The 21,411-nt window shown below is 41.6% G+C and overlaps 2 protein-coding genes across 9 annotated transcripts in view; one reads left to right on the top strand and one right to left on the bottom strand.

Annotated features, from left to right (window-relative positions):
- SLC9A7 (solute carrier family 9 member A7) overlaps nucleotides 1–16,883 on the top strand; it is a 185,961-nt gene extending 169,078 nt beyond the window's left edge. For all 5 annotated transcript variants that reach the window (XM_061409873.1, XM_061409872.1, XM_061409869.1 and 2 more), the window contains 3 exons: nucleotides 1,272–1,354; nucleotides 6,433–6,538; nucleotides 11,271–16,883. In XM_061409873.1, the coding sequence (XP_061265857.1) occupies nucleotides 1,272–1,354; nucleotides 6,433–6,538; nucleotides 11,271–11,546 (465 nt within the window). In that variant the 3' untranslated portion in view covers nucleotides 11,547–16,883. The remainder of the gene's footprint in view (nucleotides 1–1,271; nucleotides 1,355–6,432; nucleotides 6,539–11,270) is intronic.
- Nucleotides 1–21,411, bottom strand: part of CHST7 (carbohydrate sulfotransferase 7) — a 78,663-nt gene that overhangs the window by 34,236 nt on the left and 23,016 nt on the right. For 3 of the 4 annotated variants that reach the window (XR_009735028.1, XR_009735027.1, XM_061409874.1), the window contains one exon: nucleotides 16,788–18,159. The exons of the other annotated variant lie outside the window; for it this stretch is intronic. The gene's annotated coding sequence lies outside the window, so the exon portion shown is untranslated. Of the gene's footprint in view, nucleotides 1–16,787; nucleotides 18,160–21,411 lie in introns of those variants that run through there. 4 annotated transcript variants of the gene reach the window in all.

Raw genomic sequence — 21,411 nt, 5'->3', positions numbered from 1 at the left:
AGCCAAGAATATTGGAGTGAGTTGCCATGTCCTTCTCCAGATACAGGTTATTAAACATTCCTCAAATACCATGGGGTACTCTGTTTTAAAAGTCATCTTGGCTGTTGGAAACTTTAGGAATGTAAATAGTGCTTGCTAACTTCTCTGCCTCTACTTGTGTATATCTTACCTTCTCAGAAATTTTTGACTCATCCTTGGCATCTGTTACTACAGGTAGAATTTACACCCACTGAGATTTAGAACTGTTGATACATACTTTAAATTGTGACTCAACTTTTATTTGGTTGTTGTCTATTGCCCCTCACTTGTAGAGCTGCCTCCCCCTAGAACAGTCCAGAGGAAGATGATAAAGATGCTACGTTTCACAAGTAGCCTGTACTTTCTAGAGCTTATCATCCAGCAACATGGAACCCCAGGAGTGCCCTCAGATTTCTGCCATCAGTCCACTTTTTAATATTAAGTGTGCTGCTTATAATACTTGCACAGAACAGATTTCCTAAACCTTAAATAAATGTTTGATTTTTGCCAGTTCTTTTGAAAATGAAATGATGGGGATGTTTGAGTTGGAAAGGCATGGGAACAATAGTAAAGGAAGGTACTACTTGAGGGCAGAGAAAATAACAGAGATGCTGGTTCTGGCTCTCTTTGCCCTGCCCATCACCTTTGCCTTCCTAAAGCTGGTAGGGCAAGTTACTGACTGCTTGGAACACAAGGCAATTGCCTGGCTGGGTAAGGACCACCAAGAACCCTTGATTGGTTTGTTAGGAAACTCAACTGTGTGATTTCTCTAGGCCAGCTTGGCGGGGTGAGGAGCCTGGAAAGTTGGTTTTACAGATGCTTTCTTTAGTATTCTCTAAAAATTAATTTTGACTTGTTAGGATCTAGACTACTTTAGGGTAATTAATCTGCCAAAAGGCACTCTGAGGAAAATTACTCAGAAATTGTGTGCTTCATTGAGTTGATCTAACCCCCAGACATAACCAAGCCTTTTTCTTTGGGGAGTGATTGGTCTACCTTTGGATTTATTCAGTTTCTTTTAACACATTATTGACTGGGGGGGTTTTGCAGAAACTTATGTCTATAATGTTAATACATCTCTGATCAATAATGTGTTAAAGTATTACCTCCCGATATATCTTTGAAATTTTGGTGATACAGGAGGTTTGACTCTGAGCTCAAATCTCTAAAGACTGTGGTTAAAAGGGAAGCTTTCCTCCCTTATATCAACCCCCTTTCTGCAACTAAATATCTGTCTTCTTGTTTGTTCCTAGGATGGTTCAGATTCTGCCAGAGGAAACCGAACAAAGCAGGAGAGTGCATGGCTATTCAGGCTGTGGTACAGCTTTGACCACAAGTATCCTTTTTAAGGGGCTTCCCTGTATTTGTGAAACACTGATGATGAAATTCTCTTGTTGGGTTGTCAGTGTGACTTCTGATGAGTAAGGAAAGATGTGTGCTTGCTACAGATGCACCCAGTCCTCTCTTGGGACACATGCAATGGTCATTCACTCAATCATGGGTAGTCATAACAAGCATCTCCCTAGCCAAGAGGAACATGCACATCATTAGGGTAGCCAGCCCATAGCCTGGTAGACTCACGTGGCTTTTCAGAGCTTTGTGTTCAAGGGAAATATGCCTATGTAGGTAAATTAGTTAAAATTACACTTGAACCATACTGTGGTCAAAAATGAAAGTGGAGGTTGGCCAGTTAATTCATGTGGGAAGGATTATTCCTATTGGCTGGACCAAATCTGGCCAAGTCTGATCCTGCCTTCATTGGACTACATGCAGAGCAGATTCTATTCTAGTAGATTATCTTGTCCCGATTTCTTAAATTGACATAGTGATCAAAGGGGTAGGTAGCTTATATATGGTCTTTGCAGATTTTGAAAATGTTTAAAATTTTGTATTGACATAAATAATATATATAGTAAAGTACACAAATCATAAGTGCTCAGTGAGTTATTACAAATAGGTACATTCATCTATTACCAGACAGGTCACAAAACACAAAATTACCAGTTCCTCTCATGCCATTGGGACTTCCCTGTGGCTCAGTGGTAAAGAACTTGCCTGCCAGTGCAGGAGATGTGGGTTGGATCCCTGGGTGGGGAAGATCCCCAGGAGAAGGAAAGGGCAACCCACTCCAGTATTCTTGCCTGGAAAAATCCCATGGACAGAGGAGCCTGGCAGGCTACAATCTATGGGGTCATAAAGAGTTGGACACAACTTAGCGACTAAACAACAGCAGCAAGGGCAAATCCACAGCTAACATCATACTTAGTGGTGAAAAGCTGAAAGCTTTTCCTCTCAGATCTGCAACAAGGCAAGGGTATGTACTCTTGCCACATCTATTCAACACAGTACTGGTAATTCTAACCAGAGCAGTTAAGCAAGAAAAAGAAATAAAATGTATACAAATCAAAGGAAGAAGTAAAATTATCTCTGCAGATGACATGATCTCATATATAGAAAACCCTAAAGATTGTATCAAGAAACTGTTCAGAGTTTTTAAAGTAAATCATTAAAGTTGCAGGAGATATTATCAGCATACAAAGATCAATTGCATTTCTATATACTAATAATGAACTTCCAAAAAAGAAATTAAGAAAACAATTCCATTACAGTAGCATCAAAAACAATAAAATGCTTAGCAATCAATTTAACCAAGGAGGTAAAGATCTATATACTGAAAATTAAAGAACATTGATAAAAGAAATTGAAGAAGACACAAATAAATGGAAAGATGCCTGTGTTCATGAATTGGAAGAATTAATATTGTTAAAAATGTCTGTACTACCCAAAGCAACCTCAGGTTCAGTACAGTCTCTGTCAAAATTCTGATGGCATTTTTCATAGGAAAACCATCCTAGAATTTGTATGGAACCACAGAAGACACTGAATAGCTAAAGCAATTTTGAGGGAAAAGAACAAAGCTGGAGGCATCACACTTCCTGATCTCAAATTACATTACAAAGGTATAGTAATCAAAAAAGTATGGCAATGACATAAAAATAGACACACAGATCAAGGGAACAGAATAAGAAGCCCAAAAATAAATCCTTGCAAGAACAACAGGCAGGGATACACAATGGGAATAGGGCAGTCTCTTCAATAAATGGTGTTGGGAAAACTGAATATCCACATGTGAAAGAATGAACCTGGACTTCATCTTATACAACTCACAAAAATCAACTTAAAATGATTAAAAGACTTAAATGTAATGACTTAATACATAAAATTCCTAGATGAAAACAAAGGGGAAGAGCTCCTTGACATTGATCTTGGCACTGATTTTTTTTTTTGTCTTTGACATCAAAAGCACAGGCAGCAAAAACAAAAATAAATGTGGACTACATAAAACTAAAAAATATCACAAGCACAAGAAGGGAAACCATCAACAAAATGAAAGTTCTAGGATGAAAAATTTTTTTCTGAGCTTAGAATTCTACACCCAAACTATTAATCAAAAATAAACAAAAAAGAATGGTGGCTTTTAAACATGTAAGAATTCAGAAAGTTTAGCACCATGAAGCCTCTGGGAGAAGGGGGAAAAGTAATACAAGGATTAAACAAAACAAAATACAGCTAAGGGGACACCATTGAAGAAGCAGTGATTTGTTATAACCCAGAAGAAATAAAATCAAAAAGAAATTTTAAAATATTTTTTTTTTGCAGGACACTCAAATTTTCTCTACTGACAGAGTTTAAATGATGTTGTATTACATTTACTTTAATAGTGTCCCAACCACTCTGCTTGGTTATAGTGAATAATATTCATAAATTGCATTATTATAAGTGCTACTTATTGGTCATTAACATTAGGCTCAATCCATAGACAAAGCAGAGATTTGCTTATTAGTTACAGAACACAAATGTTAAATATCTAAAGTATAAAATTATAATAAAAATTAGGGGAAAATTGAAAAGAGGCAGAAATGTAAATGAATTAAATTTACCATCCTTCTTAAAAGCTTCTGACTACAGTGCATAAATCAGGAGATAGGCAAAAAATGTATTCTGTAAAGTTGTAATGGTAAATTGCCAGAAAGATTGGGTGGGAGAGAGGTTTGATATTTCATTTTTGCCCTTCCAACAACTTGAATATTTAAAATCTGTAGATATTTTTCCCCTTTTAAAAAAACTTGTTAGAGGGCCTTTTATGTTTGGGAAGAGGCAGCTTGTCTTTGAACTGCCCAAGACAGGGAAGTGCAAGGCAGCCTCCAGCTTCTCTGGGACTCTTGTATTAGTCATTCTGTGAATCCAGCCAATGACAGCTTCTGAAGTGAAGACACAAAAAAACTGATAGGGCTAAAGGGGCTCTTTCTAGGAATGAGGAGAGCAGGCAGAGGGAGCTTATTCTGTTTATAACAAGTCCCAGCAGAGCCCACACATCTTCCTTTGGTGAGTAATTGCCAGCCGGAAGTTTACCCCAGGGTCGCCCTTCCGTCTCCTCCGGTTCAGTTCAGTTCAGCCACTCAGTCGTGACTGACTCCTTGCGACCCCATGAACCGCAGCACGCCAGGCCTCCCTGTCCATCACCAACTCCCGGAGTCTACCCAAACCCATGTCTATCGAGTCGGTGATGCCATCCAACCATCTCATCATCTGTTGTCCCCTTCTCCTCCTACCCTCAATCTTTCCCAGCATCAGTGTCTTTTCCAATGAGTCAGCTCTTTGCATCAGGTGGCCAAAGTATTGGAGTTTCAGCTTCAGCATCAGTCCTTCCAATGAACACCCAGGACTGATTTTTAGGATGGACTGGTTGGATCTCCTTGCAGTCCAAGGGACTCTCAAGAGTCTTCTCCAATACCACAGTTCAGAAGCATCAATTCTTTGGTGCTCAGCTTTCTTCACAGTCCAACTCTCACACCCATACATGACCACTGGAAAAACCATAGCCTTGACGAGACAGACCTTTGTTGGCAAAGTAATATCTCTGCTTTTGAATATGCTGTCTAGGTTTGTCATAACTTTCCTTCCAAGGAGTAAGTGTGTTTTAATTTCATGGCTGCAATCACCATCTGCAGTGATTTTGGAGCCCAGAAAAATAAAGTCAGCCACTGTTTCCCCATCTATTTCCCATGAAGTGATGGGACCAGATGCCATGATCTTAGTTTTCTGAATGTTGAGCTTTAAGCCGACTTTTTCACTCTCCTCTTTCACTTTCATCAAGAGACTCTTTAGTTCTCCTTCACTTTCTGCCATAAGGGTGGTGTCATCTGCGTATCTGAGGTTATTGATATTTATCCTGGCAGTCTTGATTCCAGCTTATGCTTCCTCCAGCCCAGCATTTCTCATGATGTACTCTGCATATAAGTTAAATAAGCAGGGTATAGAGCAACATTTTCTCTCTCCTGGTGCTCTGAATGAAGACAGGAAGTGCTTTGGAGCAGTCATATTCTTGAGTACATCTGTGACTCCCCATCTGCCTTTAAAGTCTCTTGGCCATTCCTGTATCTGAGGTGATCCTGTTGGTCTCCACCTTTTCCCATTGCTTACACTGGGGATATCAGAAATGGTCCCACCTCCATCATAAAGTGATACATGCTTCGTGGTGCTTCCAACACAGGACTATGCATTTGGCAGCACACATATCCATAGATTCGTAAACCCTGAGCCAATTTCCACAGAACAGTTGACCTTTGTGTTAGAGCAGGGGGCTCAATCGAGGACAGGTTTTCCCCACAGGGGACATTGGGCAATGTCAGGAGACGTTTTTCTAGTCACACCTAAGGGAGGGGTTGGGGGTGCTCCTGGCATGTAGTAAGTAGAGGCCAGAGATGCTGCTAGTCATCCTACAATGCAGGACAGTCCCCACAGCAAAGGTAATCTGGCCCATGATACCAGTAATATCAAGGTGGAGAAACTGTTGAGAGAGTCTGGGAGAGAGGCAGCAGGTAGAGGGAAGAATAGTCCAGTATGGGAAGGTGGGAGATTGAGGTCTGAGTGACCTTTGTGAAGCCATTTTGCCTTGTCCTCTAAGTTCCTGTCCACCTCAAACATTTCCACTGTGTGACTTCTGAGCAAAGGGGACCCAGGTGCTGTAATATCTCCATTCCAGCTACACGATTTCCTGTTTCCAAAACATGAGCTCGTTGTGTGTCAAAAGCTGGAAGGCTGATCAAAACCAAAATTCTCATTCACCATAACAAAGAAGAGAGAAAGGTATTTTAATCAAGTATTTTTAACTGAAAATGGGGAACTGGCAACCTGAAAGTTAACGGTTAACACTTAAGGATGATGGGCTATAGTTTATTCTTGGATTCAGATATTTGCAGACTACAAGTACCATACTTTCTGTATTGTACTGGTAAAATGGGGGAAAGAGGAATAGAATGCCAGATGATTTACTCCTTGGGATTTCTGAACACATTTTGTTGGGTGTGTGTTTTCTTTGCAGGCAGTTTTCCTTAATTCTCTTCTTTAAAGTTATTTGAAGCCCATCCTCACGCACAGTGGACCCCCATTAACCACCACCCTCCCAGCCTGGTGTGGCTTGCTCGCTCAATGTCTAACCAGTCCCCAGGTATATGAGGTAAGTACAGCATGGCCGAGTTGCCATGGTAATACTGCAGTTCTGCCATGGCCTTTGCTTTCAGTTGCCACCAAACATGGCAGAGAACAGCATCAATGTCTCCTTCACCTAAAGACAGTTGAGCCTTCCAGCTTCCCCAGCCCCTCCTCATATAAAAATGAAATTCCTGTGCCATCTCTGATAAACTGTTTTTAAATTACACACACAAAAAAATGGGTCGGATGCTGAGAGCACCATTTCCCTTTGGTTTTGTAAAGTGATTTTTAATGCTTGTGGTGAGTTTTTAATGGAATATGAGCCTAGATAATAATGCTAATTATCTTTTATGTTGGAAGGATACAGACCAATAGATTAAAAAGTTAGTTTTATTATTTCCCATCTGCTTTTTATTTATTTATTTTTCTAATTTTATTTTATTTTAAACTTTACATAATTGTATTAGTTTTGCCAAATATCAAAATGAATCCGCCACAGGTATACATGTGTTCCCCATCTTGAACCCTCCTCCCTCCTCCCTCCCCATACCATCCCTCTGGGTCGTCCCAGTGCACCAGCCCCAAGCACGATACATCTTTTATTTGAGTGTGGAATACTTTGCTTAGTTTGGACCTCTGTGTAAAGTGACAGCGTGGGTCATTTGGATGTGTTCTGTCATCAGAAACAAAGGGAAGTGACTTGGTGTCCTGATCTCTTCTGCTGAAGAAGCTCTGACTGATCACGCTGATTTTGTTTCACTGGGCTTCCTTGTGTCTTGGCATTCCAACTCTAGTGTCTTTTAAGCAGTTTCTAAATTCCTTCATTCTTTCTTCATTTTTACAAGGGTCACTTTTCGTGTCTCTGTAATAGTAAAATAACTCACCCACTATTTAAAACTTTATATACATCTTATCTAATTGGAAATTTACCAGCTATTGCCTCACACCTCAGAGTAAACTCCATATACTTCCAGGCACTTAAATTGAAAGTGCTCCCCTCACCACTTCAAGATTCTGCCCAGTGTTTGCTTCCTGGGGTCATGTTTCGGCTGTGGACTCCCCGCAGCCAACCCAAGATGGGGTGACTTGTTCTGCAGGTTAGAACCACCCTCCATACTGCCTCTACTGCCTGGGGCTGGGGTCCTGACTGGGGTCTCAGCTCCAGACATGGAGAGGCCTGCTGCTGAGAAAGTGACAGCAGAAAGTCTTTGGAATTTTAACTGAGGAAGTCAGAGGTGACAGAGTGGAGTGGAGTACTGGCTGAGGGCCTCAGATGAGCCATTCTTTTGACTGTTTGACACACTGTTGGGTAGCCCTCCCCCATCACCTGTAGGACATTTTATACTTCACTGAGGTTCTTTGGGAGATATGGATGGTTTTCATTATTCCTTATTTGTACTCACTCTAAACAAAATTTAGGTTTGAGAACTGCCTAGAAAACAGTGTTCTTCCACTTAATGAAAATGTGCATGTGTGGTAAGTTGCTTCAGTTGTGTCTGACTATTTGTGACCCCATGGACTGTAGCCCACCAGGCTCACCAGAATCCCACCAGAATACCATGGACTGTCCAGGCAAGAATACTGGAGTGGGTTGCCATACTCTCCTCCAGGGGATCTTCCTGACCCAGGGATCGAATCCATGTCTCTTTCATCTCCTGTGTTGGCAAGTAGGTTCTTTACCACTAGCGCCACCTGTGGCTATTTAAATGCACAAATTACCACAACCCTCTTGCTTGCAGGTGTCTGCAGGGTTATTTTGTCACATTTCCAAAGCAGCCCTCACTGGAAAGCTAGTTATGTAATTACCCAGACCTCAGCTGAACAAAAATTTGTTGATCCTGTCATCTGGAATTAGAGGGGTGGGATGGCTTTATCATCTGCATAGAACATTCCTTAAGCATCAATCTGGAAATCCTTCTCCACTGGGTTTTACTGCATCCCTGTTTCTGAGTGACCGTTACCATGGTACTATTTTTCTGGGCTTGGGGGTTTCATTGTGGAATGGGTCACCATCCAGTCTTGTTTCCTCCTGTCGGTGAACTTTGGCTCTGCTTCCCACTGTGAGGGGTCAGAGTGGGCCGTCCCAGGGCTCCCATTGAGGAGCTCTGTGCTGCTGATGGGGTGGCTTGGCTCCATTTGGGGAATTCCGCACACACGCAATTGTTCTGTCTGTATTCCTCTCTGTCTCCACGTGACTCCAAACCTCAAAACAGCAAAATATGTGCCAGGAGAGTCTCCTCCTGAACACTGGGAGCTAAGGAGCCCTGGGAGAGAGATTTTGACAGAGATAAACAAAAACATTACTTAGCACGTGTATGAATGGGAGAAATGGAGCGTGCTAAAACAGGGAACATGATGCCATCTGTTGTTAAGGAAACCATCACAGAACAGATGGGGGTTCAGGACTTTGTGAACTAATGGAGATGGGGAATGGGGCAGATTAGAGTGAGTTTTAGAATTATACTTTGCCTGACTAGAGGATTTTTATTGAACTGTACATTGGTACCCTGCCTCATTCCAGTGAGGATTGGAGGCAGAAGGCAAGAGGCCTCGTGTGCTTGCCTGTTAAAAGCCCTGGTTAAGTGGAGTGATGCTGTGGAGAGTGGAGAACCCATCACTAAGAAACAATGCAGAAAACAAGCATGTGCTTGTCACCAGTACATGCCCAGAGATGGGCCAGGATAGGAGAGGTGAGGCAGGCAGAACCCAAGGGTCTTCCCTGGGTCAGTGCATTTAACAGACATCTCCTATGAGGTCCTGGTGGCTCAGATGGTACAGAATCTGCGTGCAATGCAGGAGACATGGGTTCAGTCCCTGTGTTGGGAAGATCCCCTGGAGAAGGGAATGGCAACCAACTCCAGTATTCTTGTCTGGAGAATCCCATGGACAGAGGAACCTGGTGGACTATAGTCCATTGAGTCACAGAGTGGCATGCTCAGTTGTGTCCAACTCTTTGTGTCCCTTTGGACTGTAGCCCACTAGACTCCTCTGTCCATGAAATTTTACAGGCAAGAATACTGGAGTAGGTAGCCATTCCCGTCTCCAGGGCATCTTCCCAACTCAGGGATTGAACCTAGGTCTCCTGTGTTGCAGGCGAATTCTTTACCTCTTAGCCACCAGGGAATCTATCAAGTCACAGAGAGTCAAACACAACTGAGCGACTAACACTTCTCACTTTCCTATGAGGTCAGCAGCTGAAGGAAGGGTGCCAGGAAGAGGAGGGAGGTCAGTACTGTTTGGTGGTTATTCACATAGATGAGGATCCCAGGCCTGAACACGGGAGTGTGACTGAACCTCTGGCTGAGTGGGGACCACGTGGCTGTCAGGGAGGCAGATTCGGCATCCTGCAGCAAGGAGACCCTCTCAGGTAGAGGCCAAAGGATTTCTGATGTGCTTTGAAGGTAGGTTGGAAATAGGAAAGAAAGAACCATTTACCTGGAGCAGCTTGGAACCATGTGTTTGCCATTTAAGGAAGATGTTCCCAGTATTTGATGGCCTTGCAGGGGGGGTGGGAGGTTGGCAGCAGTGCAGGGAGTGCACCACCCCTCACTTTGCTTGTAAAACCATCCAGAGGGTGAAAGGTTGTGTCTGACCCCACGCAGCTTCCCGATGCTCTCCCTGTAGTCTTATAGTTTCAAGTGGCTGCCACTTGGCTAATTTAGCCTGCTTTACTCAGCTTTGTCTGTTCTGTTACCACCACTGCTTAGCATGAGATGCCTGCCAGTCCTGTTCCCCAACAGGGTAATATTTCACATCCTTTTTGTGGGGAGAACCCATCTACCAGCAGCATAAATTCTAACTCTGTTTCCAAGCAGCCGGACAACCTTGGGCAGATCCCATGGGGTCTCTCCAGTTTTCTTCTCTGTGACCTGAGTGCGTGCGCCCTTCACAGGGAAGGGGCAGGGATCAAATGAGAGCTTTTGTGACATTTGTGACATGCAGACAATAGATGCTCAAGAAAATGTCCCCTCCCTCTCAGTCCCTCACTTCATCTACCTGAGGGCTTCCTTCCCATTAGGATGTTTCTGTGGGAATGGGAAGGAAATCCTAATTATGGCTCATCCTCTTCCTCAATTGCTTAGTAAGACAAAGAGCAATTTAAATGTAAACCAGATGGGTTTAGGATGGTTTGTGTAGAGCAGGAGCCTACCCCACCTCCCAGAATACTTTCCCAGAAAAGAGAAGATCCAAAATCTAATTTGCAGGTTCACCCGAGGACCTTACCCATTCGTTTCTTGTTGGGTTGAAAGTGAAAGTGTTGGTCGCTCAGTCATGTCAGACTCTTTTATGACCCCATGGACTGTAGCCTGCCAGGCTCCTCTGTCCATGTGATTCTCCAGTTAAGAATACTGGAGTGAGTTGTCATTCCCTTCTCCAGGGGATTTTCCCAACCCAGGGATCAAACTCGCATCTCCTGCATTGCAGGAGAATTCTTCACCACTGAGCCACAAGAGAGGCTGAAAATCCAGGCTAATCACCCTTTCTTTCCTTTTGTTACTTTTTGTCCCTGTGCTATCATGCATTTAAAATCAGAACTGCTCACTGGTCTTCAAAGTCCTGGTTCAGCAGTAGTTTTACATGGACTAGCACTCTAGAGTTTACTCCCAGTTATCACACTAGGGGCTCAAGGCAGGCCAGGTTTATGATCCCCATTTTCAGATAAGGAGTTGGGGCTGGCTTTGGCCTGGGAAGATATTGGTCTCCCACTTGTGGTTGATGTGGTTGATGATATTGCTGTTGTTTGCTGCACTTTTCAGAACCAAGAGCCGCTGAGAGAGGAAGATTCTGATTTCATCCTGACCGAGGGTGACCTCACCTTGACCTTCGGGGATAGCACAGTGACTGCGAACGGCTCCTCAGGTTCCCACACAGCCTCCATGAGCCTCGAGGGTGGTCGGAGAATGAAAAGCAGCTCTGAGGAGGTGCTGGAACGAGACCTAGGAATGGGAGACCAAAAGGTTTCCAGCCGGGGCACCCGCCTGGTGTTCCCCCTGGAGGATAATGTGCGCCTTCCTGCCCAGAGCCCTGAGTGATGGGGTTGGGGAGGACCCACTGGCGGGGTGAGGATGGCTGCAAGCCCATGTTGACATGGGGCCTTGACTGAATGGAACTAACACTTCTGTTTTATTGGGGTCTGAAGATATCTTATTTAAAATTTCAGCCAAGATGCAGCTGGTGGGGTGAAAGTGTCTCTAAATCAAGGCAAATGCAGACCTATTCCCACTTTTTTCACGTAGTGCGCTGTTCAGAGTTAAACAAATAGCATGCTTTAACGCTGTCTTCATTCATTCACCTGCAGATCTGAAAAAGGTGTGGCAGGTGGTAGGGGTTCCTCCCAGGAGAGGCTTTGTATCCAGACACAGCGGTGTAGGTTTCATTGGCTATAGGCATACAAGGGGAGAACAGGCTAAGACTGTGAAGGATGGCAGTTGCTATTAGACCTCCAAGGACTGTGAGAAACTGGTGTTAAATGGACAGAAAACATGAGAAAGCAATTTGACTGGAGGCTCCAGCAATGAGGTTGTGTGACTGCACCCTCCTATCAGGATTCCTGCCCCTTTTTGACTCCCTGTGTTTCTTCTAGACTGAAGACTGGAAAATATGTCCATGGACATTTCAACATGGAGAAATGAATTCCAATTCCTTCTCTGGAAATCTCCATAAGTAAGAAGTTACTGGAATGTTTGAAACCAAAGGCAAAATAGTGTTATACTGTTGTTTTTAACTAATCTGAGGACAGGAGAAACTGTTTAGAAACTGATGGTGATATCATTGCAAAAATCTGTAAGTTCTCAAGGTATTCCATATGAGCTGACTGCCTGGGAAATAATGAATAGGATTGGGTTCTACTGTGGCTTTAGAAATAACACCACAATTTGTGGGATGCAGTCTTATCTATGAAAGAGAAAGCAGCAAGAAGCCTAAAAGGCAACAGGCTAGTATTCAGAGGGAAGAAATCTCACTGCAAACAAAATTAACTGCAAAGAAAATACAAGATAGTATTCTAATGACTGAGTAGAATTCCAAATTTTGTGTTCATAAATGCATGAGATTTCAGTGGCCACATGAGGAATCAGAGATGAGTCAATGGAAAGTTAAGCATTATTCAACCTGGTGGAAGGTTGGAAGGTTCTGTCGACTATAGTAGACAGCTTGAGAGTCTGAATGTCTTGACATTGAATGCCATGTAGAAGAGGGCCATTTTCATGGTATCTGGGGAACCTTGTACCAACTTAATGTGCAAATGTGGTTTAAAATTTAGGTTTTTGTCAAAAGTTTGGGTTCTTTATGGATGAGCTATTTCACCTGTCCACACCTGTAGTAGTGAAATACTGAGAGAACTCTTAGAAACTAGGCTAGAAAGTCTTCCTATGCTTCAGTGATAGCCTATTTGAAAACCCAATTTCTAAAAAAAAAAAATGCTTTCATAAAATGTGGGCATTTTTCTTATTACAGCAGACAAAATATTGGTCCAGTTCAGTCTAGGACACTCATAATGAAATCAATAATTTAATCTTTTTAGCTGACACATTTTTTAAATAAGACATTGTTTGACACTTTTGTTTTTGAATTGATAAATTGTGCAAACCAGGAAAAATTTATTATAGGCTGAGTCATACGAAATTGCTGATTTTCAACCATTTAAGAAAACAGAAATGGCAGTTTCATATGATTCAACATAATATAAATGAATCATTTTTATTCCCTTCTTTCCTTTGTATCTAAAGTCCATTTTGATTTTATGGTCTACCATGGGCTTTGTATTCTCCACTGCAAACATTTTATTCTAACCTGGTTAAATATAAGTAAATGGAGATCTGCTGAGCCCAAAAGTTAGCTAGATTTGTAGTTATTTGGTTAGATTTTTCATTCAGTGAATCATTAAGTCACTGACCTGTGGTCCTAATTTTTGTTTGCAAGATGTGGAGATTAATCCTGACTTTACCAGGGGTCCTGGGAAGTGAGTTCACTTATTAGAAAACTTCCACCTCTCAGAAGTATCCTGCCTATGCTGAGTGACAAAAAAGTAATGTGCCACAAAGGCCGAAACCTCTTCACTCAAGGCCGAGTATTTGCTGCCAGTCTGGCAGAAATCAGATCGAAACTGCTAAGTAATGGTTAGCAGCCATCTAAAGAAAGTTCCCCTGAGAGAGTGATCCCAAGTCATCTTAGAAACATGTTTGTTCTGGGTTGGGGGGTGGCATTTCAGTAGTCAAAAGCTCTAGAGCACAGGTTCTCATACCTGGCTGCACATTAAGATTACTTGGCCAGTTTTTACAAATACTGAAGCCAGGGCCCTACCCTCAGATTCAGATTCAGTAGGTTGATGCCTGGCTGCCATGTTTTGTTGTGGATCCTCAAGAATTCTAATGTGCAGCTAGGGTTGAGAGCCTCTAGTCTAGAACTTGCAGTGGACCCTATTTGGAACCTTAAAGAAATGGTCTAGGAAAGAACATTTTAAATTGTTAGTCATGTGGAACAAACAGGTTGATCAGCAATACAGAGAGCGTAGTTGTGAGAGTTTCATGCTAATAATCTTTGCAGAAGTCAAGAACATACTTTGTAAAGTACAACTGAAAAGGTCACTTTTGAAAATCTTAGAGCATGAGAGGGAGAGATGGGTGACTAGAGTGTATGTATGGGGGGATTAAAAATTGTCATCTTTGCTCCCATTTGTTGGGGGGGAAAGGGGGTTTTGTTTTAAATGGACTGCTGACTAGTCAAATGTAACAGTTTCTGAGATGCTATCTTTGCAGTTTAACCTGATATTATATTAATAGTCCCTTTCACAGTCAAGTGATCTTTTTCTTCACATTTTGCTTGTACTCATGCCTGCATCCATGCTGGACTCCTCGAAATAAGAATGGGCCCATTCATTGCTAGAGCAGAGTAACAATATTACTTGGAAAGTTGTGATAAATCTGCTGTCTCATGTGGCAATGGTGTCAGTAGCAGGTTAATTAAGGAGATGCAAACTTTTGTATAGCACCAACAGAGGAAAGACAAAACCACCTGCAATTCCTTCTCATACGCTTTTTGAGGACTACAAGGAGAATTGAACTAAAGAAGGAAATTTGGAATTTAAAGAAGGCTGTATTTCTTCCTAGGAAACAGGCATAGGAAGGGCATATGTGATTAAATGGACTCTGGCCATCAGGGTACTTGTTGGAGTGACCAGACAAACAACCATTGATGTCCTGCAGCCAAAAATCACACCGTGACATCAAATGTTTCATCAAGTAAACAGCAAGGAGTTCTTTAGGCTGTGTTCTCTAGACCTGAAAATGTCCTCCATGGTTCAGTCAACAAATATCTCTGTAGAAAACCTGAAAAAATGTTCTCTCAGCTATCCATGAACATTTCAGTCTAGGGCAAACAAATAATGTTTGTTTCAAAAACAGACGTCTGTTTCACGCACACATGCCCAAGCCCCATCATAGCTCCCCCTTTCTTTGTCCGCAGTGGAAGTTAATGTTTTCATGTCAGCTATCTAATGTGAACAAAATGATTTCTAAATGTAGAAACACTGCTAATGCACTTAGGTGAAATTGCTGGCAGGGCAAACAAGCAACTCATTGGGGGTGAAGTCATCCTCTTGGAAATCTACCTTGGTACCCATTGTGAGCTCTAAGAGGTGGATCAGAAAGCTGATTTTCCCATCTGCTATAAAATGGAACCTGGACTGAGGGCATCAGGAAAGTCAGCTTGCTGATTCAGTAACTATATGACTTCTTTTTCCGCTTCAGAAATGGGGCACTTGACAGGCTTCATGCTTGCTTTTTGATGTTGCTTCTGTAGATGAGTTAGTGAAGGAGCTAGTCTGTCAAATATTGTCATTGAATTCTGATCCCTTCTGTGTTTTTAACTGACAGTCTGAATCACCAGTGTCAATTGCTGCATTCTGATACAGGTACAGTAAATTGAGGGCATTCCGTGACCAAGACTTACAGTTTAGAAACAACCCACCTGAATGCTGCTTTCACCATGTGGATACCTGAAAAGACCTCCCCTCTTTCTAAAACCTAATAAGAACAACGTACAGAGAAGTATTCTGGAAACCAATGCTAGTGTCTAATGAGGAAAAGCAAGTAGGCTCTTTGACAATCCTTTCAAAACAAAACCTAGAAATAAACCATTTTTCTTCCAGTTCTGAGTTTCATAAGCAAGTTTCTGTAAATTAACAAACCCATTTGTCAGCCAGTGCTAGCAGAAGTTGTAAAGAGTAAAACCAAAGTTTTTGATGTTTTATTTTTATAAGCAGGGTATACTCTAACTACGGCCCACATGGCACACACAGGCAGCCAGTTTTCTGCTACATGAGCCTTGGAGAAAACGACAAGGAGGGCTGCCTGTTCTGCTGCCCTTTGAAAAGGTCTGCAACAGACACAAGAGCACTTAGGAGAGGTCACTTTCTTACCCTGACAGCCACCTTTTCAAAAAACTTCACAGAACTACCAAGTGTCATGGTCAGCTCGACTTTTGGCCAGTGGAAAATTATCTGGGTGGGCCTGTATGTGTTGGAGGAACTCAGATGGAAAAGGACTTGGAAACATCATGAAAAACTCTATATCTGCTGTCTAAAGCACTTCAAACAAGTTAAGATCCCAGTGTCAGTGGGTGAGTGTCTTAACTGCATGGACATTTGGGGGTCGACTTTAGTTATGGTTTTCCAGCTGTGAGCTTTGGAGAAGCAATGGGGTGGTTTTTCTGTCATATGGGTGTTAAGTCTATGGGTTTGGAATCTGTCACTGAAATCACTCATTCAAAAGTATGACTTCATAGTAGGGTCACTTAGGTTTGTTTTTTACATAAAATACATCTGATATTTCTTACTTAGGAAGTTTTACTATGTCCATTAAAATGATTAAATGGGGAGGCCATCAAGATTCATTTAGTAGCTGAAAAGCAGTTTTTAAAATAGACTAGGATGAATTTAATAGGGGCTGTTGTGACCTTCAGGGGAATTTTTTATAGAGAGCCTCCATACTGTAATTGGGGAAATTTTTGTCTTTTACTTCCATTCAATAGTAGCAAACTGGTGGTTTTATAAAATTAACATAGTGTGTTATATAAACATGTTATATAAAATAATATTAAAACATGTCTAACTGTGAAAACGTGAAGACTTGGAATTATCAGCAACCTTTATGTGCAATAAAGAAAACTGGAGTTAGGCCCCCAATGTGTTCCCTCTCCCTAGCATTTTACTTAATGTTTGCCTTTGTGTATATGTTTAGATTGATATTGTAAAGCTAGCTACATGTTTTCCTGCCCTTTACTGATATTTAACACATTTTTCTCAAAGCCTTTTTCTTTTCTTTCCTTTTTTTTTTAAAACAAAAATCAAAATAAAAAGATTAACTGGCTGAGCTCATCTTGTTTCATACTTTTAAAAGTATTTTCCATTAGTAGAAGAATGCAGTATGGGCCTGTTCTTAGTTTGTTTCTTTCCCACACAGAGAGGTTCTGTTCTGGGTGGAAGCTATTCCTCTCCAACTTCATTTAAAACAGAGATGGACAAATTACAGTGGCCCCTAGATCAAATCCAGTCTACTGGTTGTTTTTGTAAATAAAGTTTTATTGGCATACACTCTACTCACTCATTTTGTCTGTGACTGACTGCTTTCACGCAGAGCTGAGTTGTAAGGGCACTGAACAACTAGCGCTCATAAAGCCTGAGCTATTTACTATCAGAGTCTTCTCAGAAAAGGCTTTTCCTGACCACTAATTTAGATGCTTGAAAAAATTTTTAAAGATTGGATCTAAAAAATCACAGCAACACTTTTAGACTTTAAAAATGTGTCTTTGAGTTGAAATAAACACTTGAAACCTGTGACTTCTCCCAGCCTGCAAACATCTTTAACAGGTTGGCGAATTGCTAAGATTCTTGAGCTTCCTACAGTTTCTCTCATAGTCCTTGTATTCCTCTATATGTAGACTAACTGCTCCTTAAATCATGCAATTGAACTATATCATAAAATCTGCTCCCTAGAAAAATAAAGCAAAAACAAATCTTGTCATTAACAGAGTGACTCCAGAATCATTTAATAGTATAATTACAAAAACATCAGATAGAACAATTTAAAAGCAAACATTTCCTTCAGTTCATTAGGGTTCTCCCACCCCAGGAAATTACTTTTAAAAAATCCATTTAGGGGTGGGGGCCAGGGGAGCTATTTGAAGAAGAGCTGGATGAGTCAGATTTTAAAATACACCACCCAGATCTTTTATTTAATATTAAGTAATTCAATCAAGATACACAGGACTGCACTTGGCCCGTCTTCACATTGATGATTTGTCCAGGCACCTGCTGATGGGAAATGGTACCAAATCACATCTTTTCTTTGTTCTGAGAATGCCTTGTTGAATTGACTCCAACAGAGGCAGGGTCAGGCTGGGAACTAAAGCTCTTCCTATTTTATTGCCATAATTATCTGCATTGCACTGTCACTTCCTTACTGGAAACTTCGTTTCAACCAATGTGTCAGTCATTATTTAACAGCTCATGATATTCCTGTTCCAACTGCACAGCAGTTGGTACCAAGTCAAGCCCCAGTCTCTGACAGTGTGATAGACTGCCCCCACAGCGTGGCTTCTTCTAACGCTGGGACCACATGCTGAGTGTCCCGGTCTATGGTGACTGACCTGGAAGGAAAGAAACAAAGGATGTTTGAACTTCAGAATACAGAAATCCACAGATGGAAAGCCTGTTGAACTTTGACAATATAAGGCCTCTTAAATATGAAACCTGTAATCTTCCTTACCTAAGCTGCATTATCAAATGCTGTAAATCCATACAGAATCAGTATTTATAATTTCTGCTCGTGACCCAAAAGGCGTTTGGGGAGGATAGACAGGAAAAAGATGGGGGCTCCTCTTATAGTGTGACTGTGCTTTCTGCAGCTGCTGCTGTGGAGTGCTTGTTGAGGAGAACTTTCTGAGACCTGCTGGGTAGAGTGGGGTAAGGGCTGGGACTGAAGCTGTATCTTTAGGCACCAACCATGTAACCATTCAGGGCTTCCTTGGTGGCTCAGAAGGTAAAGTGTCTGACTGCAATGTGGGAGACCCGGGTTCAATCCCTGGGTCAGGAAAGTCCCCTGGAGAAGAAAATGGCAACCCAGTCCAGTACTCTTGCCTGGAAAATTCCACAGACAGAGGAGCTTCGTAGGCTACAGTCCATGGGGTCACAAAGAGTTGGACATGACTGAGCGACCTCACTTTCTTTATGTAACCATCCATCTTTCACTTGTGTACCAGTTCATGTGTGAAATCAATCATTCCAACCACTATCAGCTGTTCTGTAAAACTGAGGCTGTATGTAAGCAACGTGTCCAGCTTCCCACCTTTGTGGGATCTGGGCTTTTTTCCTTTCACTAAAACACAGTGCTGTATCACTTTATGGGAGCAGCATGAACATGTTCTGCCACCAGTTTCTGGCTTTCCTGTGATTCTTCCTCTGATCCTGGATATGTGCCAAATTTGACATTCTTTTTAATTTTTATTGTTTTGGGATAAAGCCTATTAACAACATTGTGATAGTTTCAGGTGAACAGCAGAGGGACTCAGCTATACATATACATGTATCCATTCTTGCCCAAACTCCCCATGCATCTGGGTTGCCACATAACATTCAGCAAAGTTCCATGTGTTATATAGTAGGTCCTTGTTGGTTATCCATTTAAATATAGCAGTGTGTACATGTCCACCTCAAAAACCCTAACTATCCCTTCTCCCCATCCTTCCTCCTGGCAACCATAAGTTCATTCTCTAAGTCTGTGAGTCTCTTTCTGTTTTATAAGTTCACTTGTATCATTTCTTTTTAGACTCCACATACAAGGGGTGTCATATGATATTTCTCCTTCTCGGTCTTATTTTGATCAGTATGATAATCCTTAGGTTCATCCATGTTGTTGCAAATGGTATTAAGAAGATATGGTACATATATAAAATGCAATATCACTCAACCATTAAAAAAAATGAAGTAATGCCATTGATGTTATTTTCTAATGTGATGAAACTTAATAAAACTACTGATGCAGTGTTTGGGTAAGAAGCACTTTCAGGATGATTAAAAATGTACAATAAAAAATCATACTAAGCATTAGGAAAGAGCTGATTTCATAAATGCCTTGAGGCCTAATGACCCTTAGCATTCTGTTAGTACAGGTTATTTACATAAAGAAAGCCCCAGCATGTCAAATTTCAGTATAATTAAGTTTAATAAAAACCAGTTTCCAGATGGGCTGACTATGGTTCTAGGTGAGATAGAATAGAGGCATTTCTCCTTATTCCTCCCACCAAGTATAACTAAAATTCTTCCCAAACATGATTTATAAAATAAAGAAAAGACTCTGAAAGAAAGGGAAAAGAAGGTAGACTGATTAGGGATGTTGGGAATTGTGGAACAACACAGCCATGAGTTGCCTGGGTTTTCTTTTTGCCTCCTCTATATCCTAAAATGGGTGCCGAAGAATCCAGCAGACCAGAAATGTCAATGGCCATAGACCATAAAGGCCCCATGAAAAGCCTGTTTTCTCTAGCCAAAGGAGAGGGAGAGGGTCAGTCTAGAAAGACAAAACCCAACCACCTCAGGAAAAAAAAAAAAAAAAAAAACAACAACAAACCCTCCTGTCAGTAGAGGGCTTCCCTAGTGGTTCAGATGGTAAAGAATCTGCTTGCAATGTGGGAGACCCAGGTTCAGTCCCCAGGTTGGGGAGATCTAGAAGAGGGCATGGAAAATATTCTTGCTTGGAGAATTCCATGGACAAAGGAGCCTAGCAGGCTACAGTCATGGAGTTGCAGAGAGTTGGACATGACAAGTGACTTAGCGTGCATGCACACATTCGTCAGCAGAGGCCTGGTGGGAAGCCAGGGCTTCTGGACTACCCCACCCACCTGGCAATAACCAGGTGATGCACCCCTTCTACCAGTGCACTGTCAGTGGAGGCCTGCTAAAATAGAAGACTTAAATAAAATTCAGAGATTCATAACATATTCAAATATACAGATAATGTTCAGGATACAATAAAAACCACCTGTCAAACCAAGAGCCAGGGAGATTTTGACTTGTGAGAAAAGACACCTGACAGATGCCAACACTGAAATGACATGGATACTGAAATTTTCCAAGAAGGATTTTAAGCCACCATCATAAAAGTACTTCCAAATAAGCACAACTTGAAAAAAAATTCCTGGTAAAGAAATATAAAACAAAAATGAAAAGAGGACAAAATGGAAAATTTAGAACTGTAAAATACAATAACCGAAATTTTAGGGTTTCTCTGGTGGCCCCATGGTTAAGAACCTGCCTGATAATGTAAGGGACACAGGTTCAATCCATGGTCTAGGAAGTTCCCACATGCCATGAGACAACAGTCCAGGAGTCACAACTACTGAGCCCATGCTCTGGAGCCCAGGACATGCAACTACTGAGCCTGCATGCTGCAACTACTGAAGCCAGTGCACGCTATAGCCTATGTTCTGCACCAGGAGAAGCCACCGCAATCAGAAGTCTGCACACTGAAACTAGAGGAGCTCCTACTCACCATAACTAGAGAAAGCCCTCAAACAGCAACAAAGACCCAACAGACCCAAAGATAAATACATAAAAATTAAAAAAAATTTAAAAGCTCACTGGATGGTCCCAGTTGTAGAATAGAGATGACAGATAAAGAATTAGAGAATCTGAAAACATAACTATAGAAACTATCCAATCTGAACAAAAGAGAGTCAATAGAGTGAGAAGAGGTGAACAGAGCATCAGAAACCTGTGGTATTACAATAAGTTATCTACTGTTCATTTTTTAAAGTTTCTAAAAAGAGAGGGAAAAAGAGATTGAGGCTGAAAAAGCATTTGATAAATATGGCTAAAAATTTCCCATATTTGGCAAAAGACAT

The sequence above is a fragment of the Bos javanicus genome, chromosome X (assembly GCF_032452875.1).
Source record: "Bos javanicus breed banteng chromosome X, ARS-OSU_banteng_1.0, whole genome shotgun sequence".
In the NCBI taxonomy this organism is placed as follows: Eukaryota; Metazoa; Chordata; class Mammalia; order Artiodactyla; family Bovidae; genus Bos; species Bos javanicus.
This window is presented reverse-complemented; position numbering and strand designations above follow the sequence as displayed.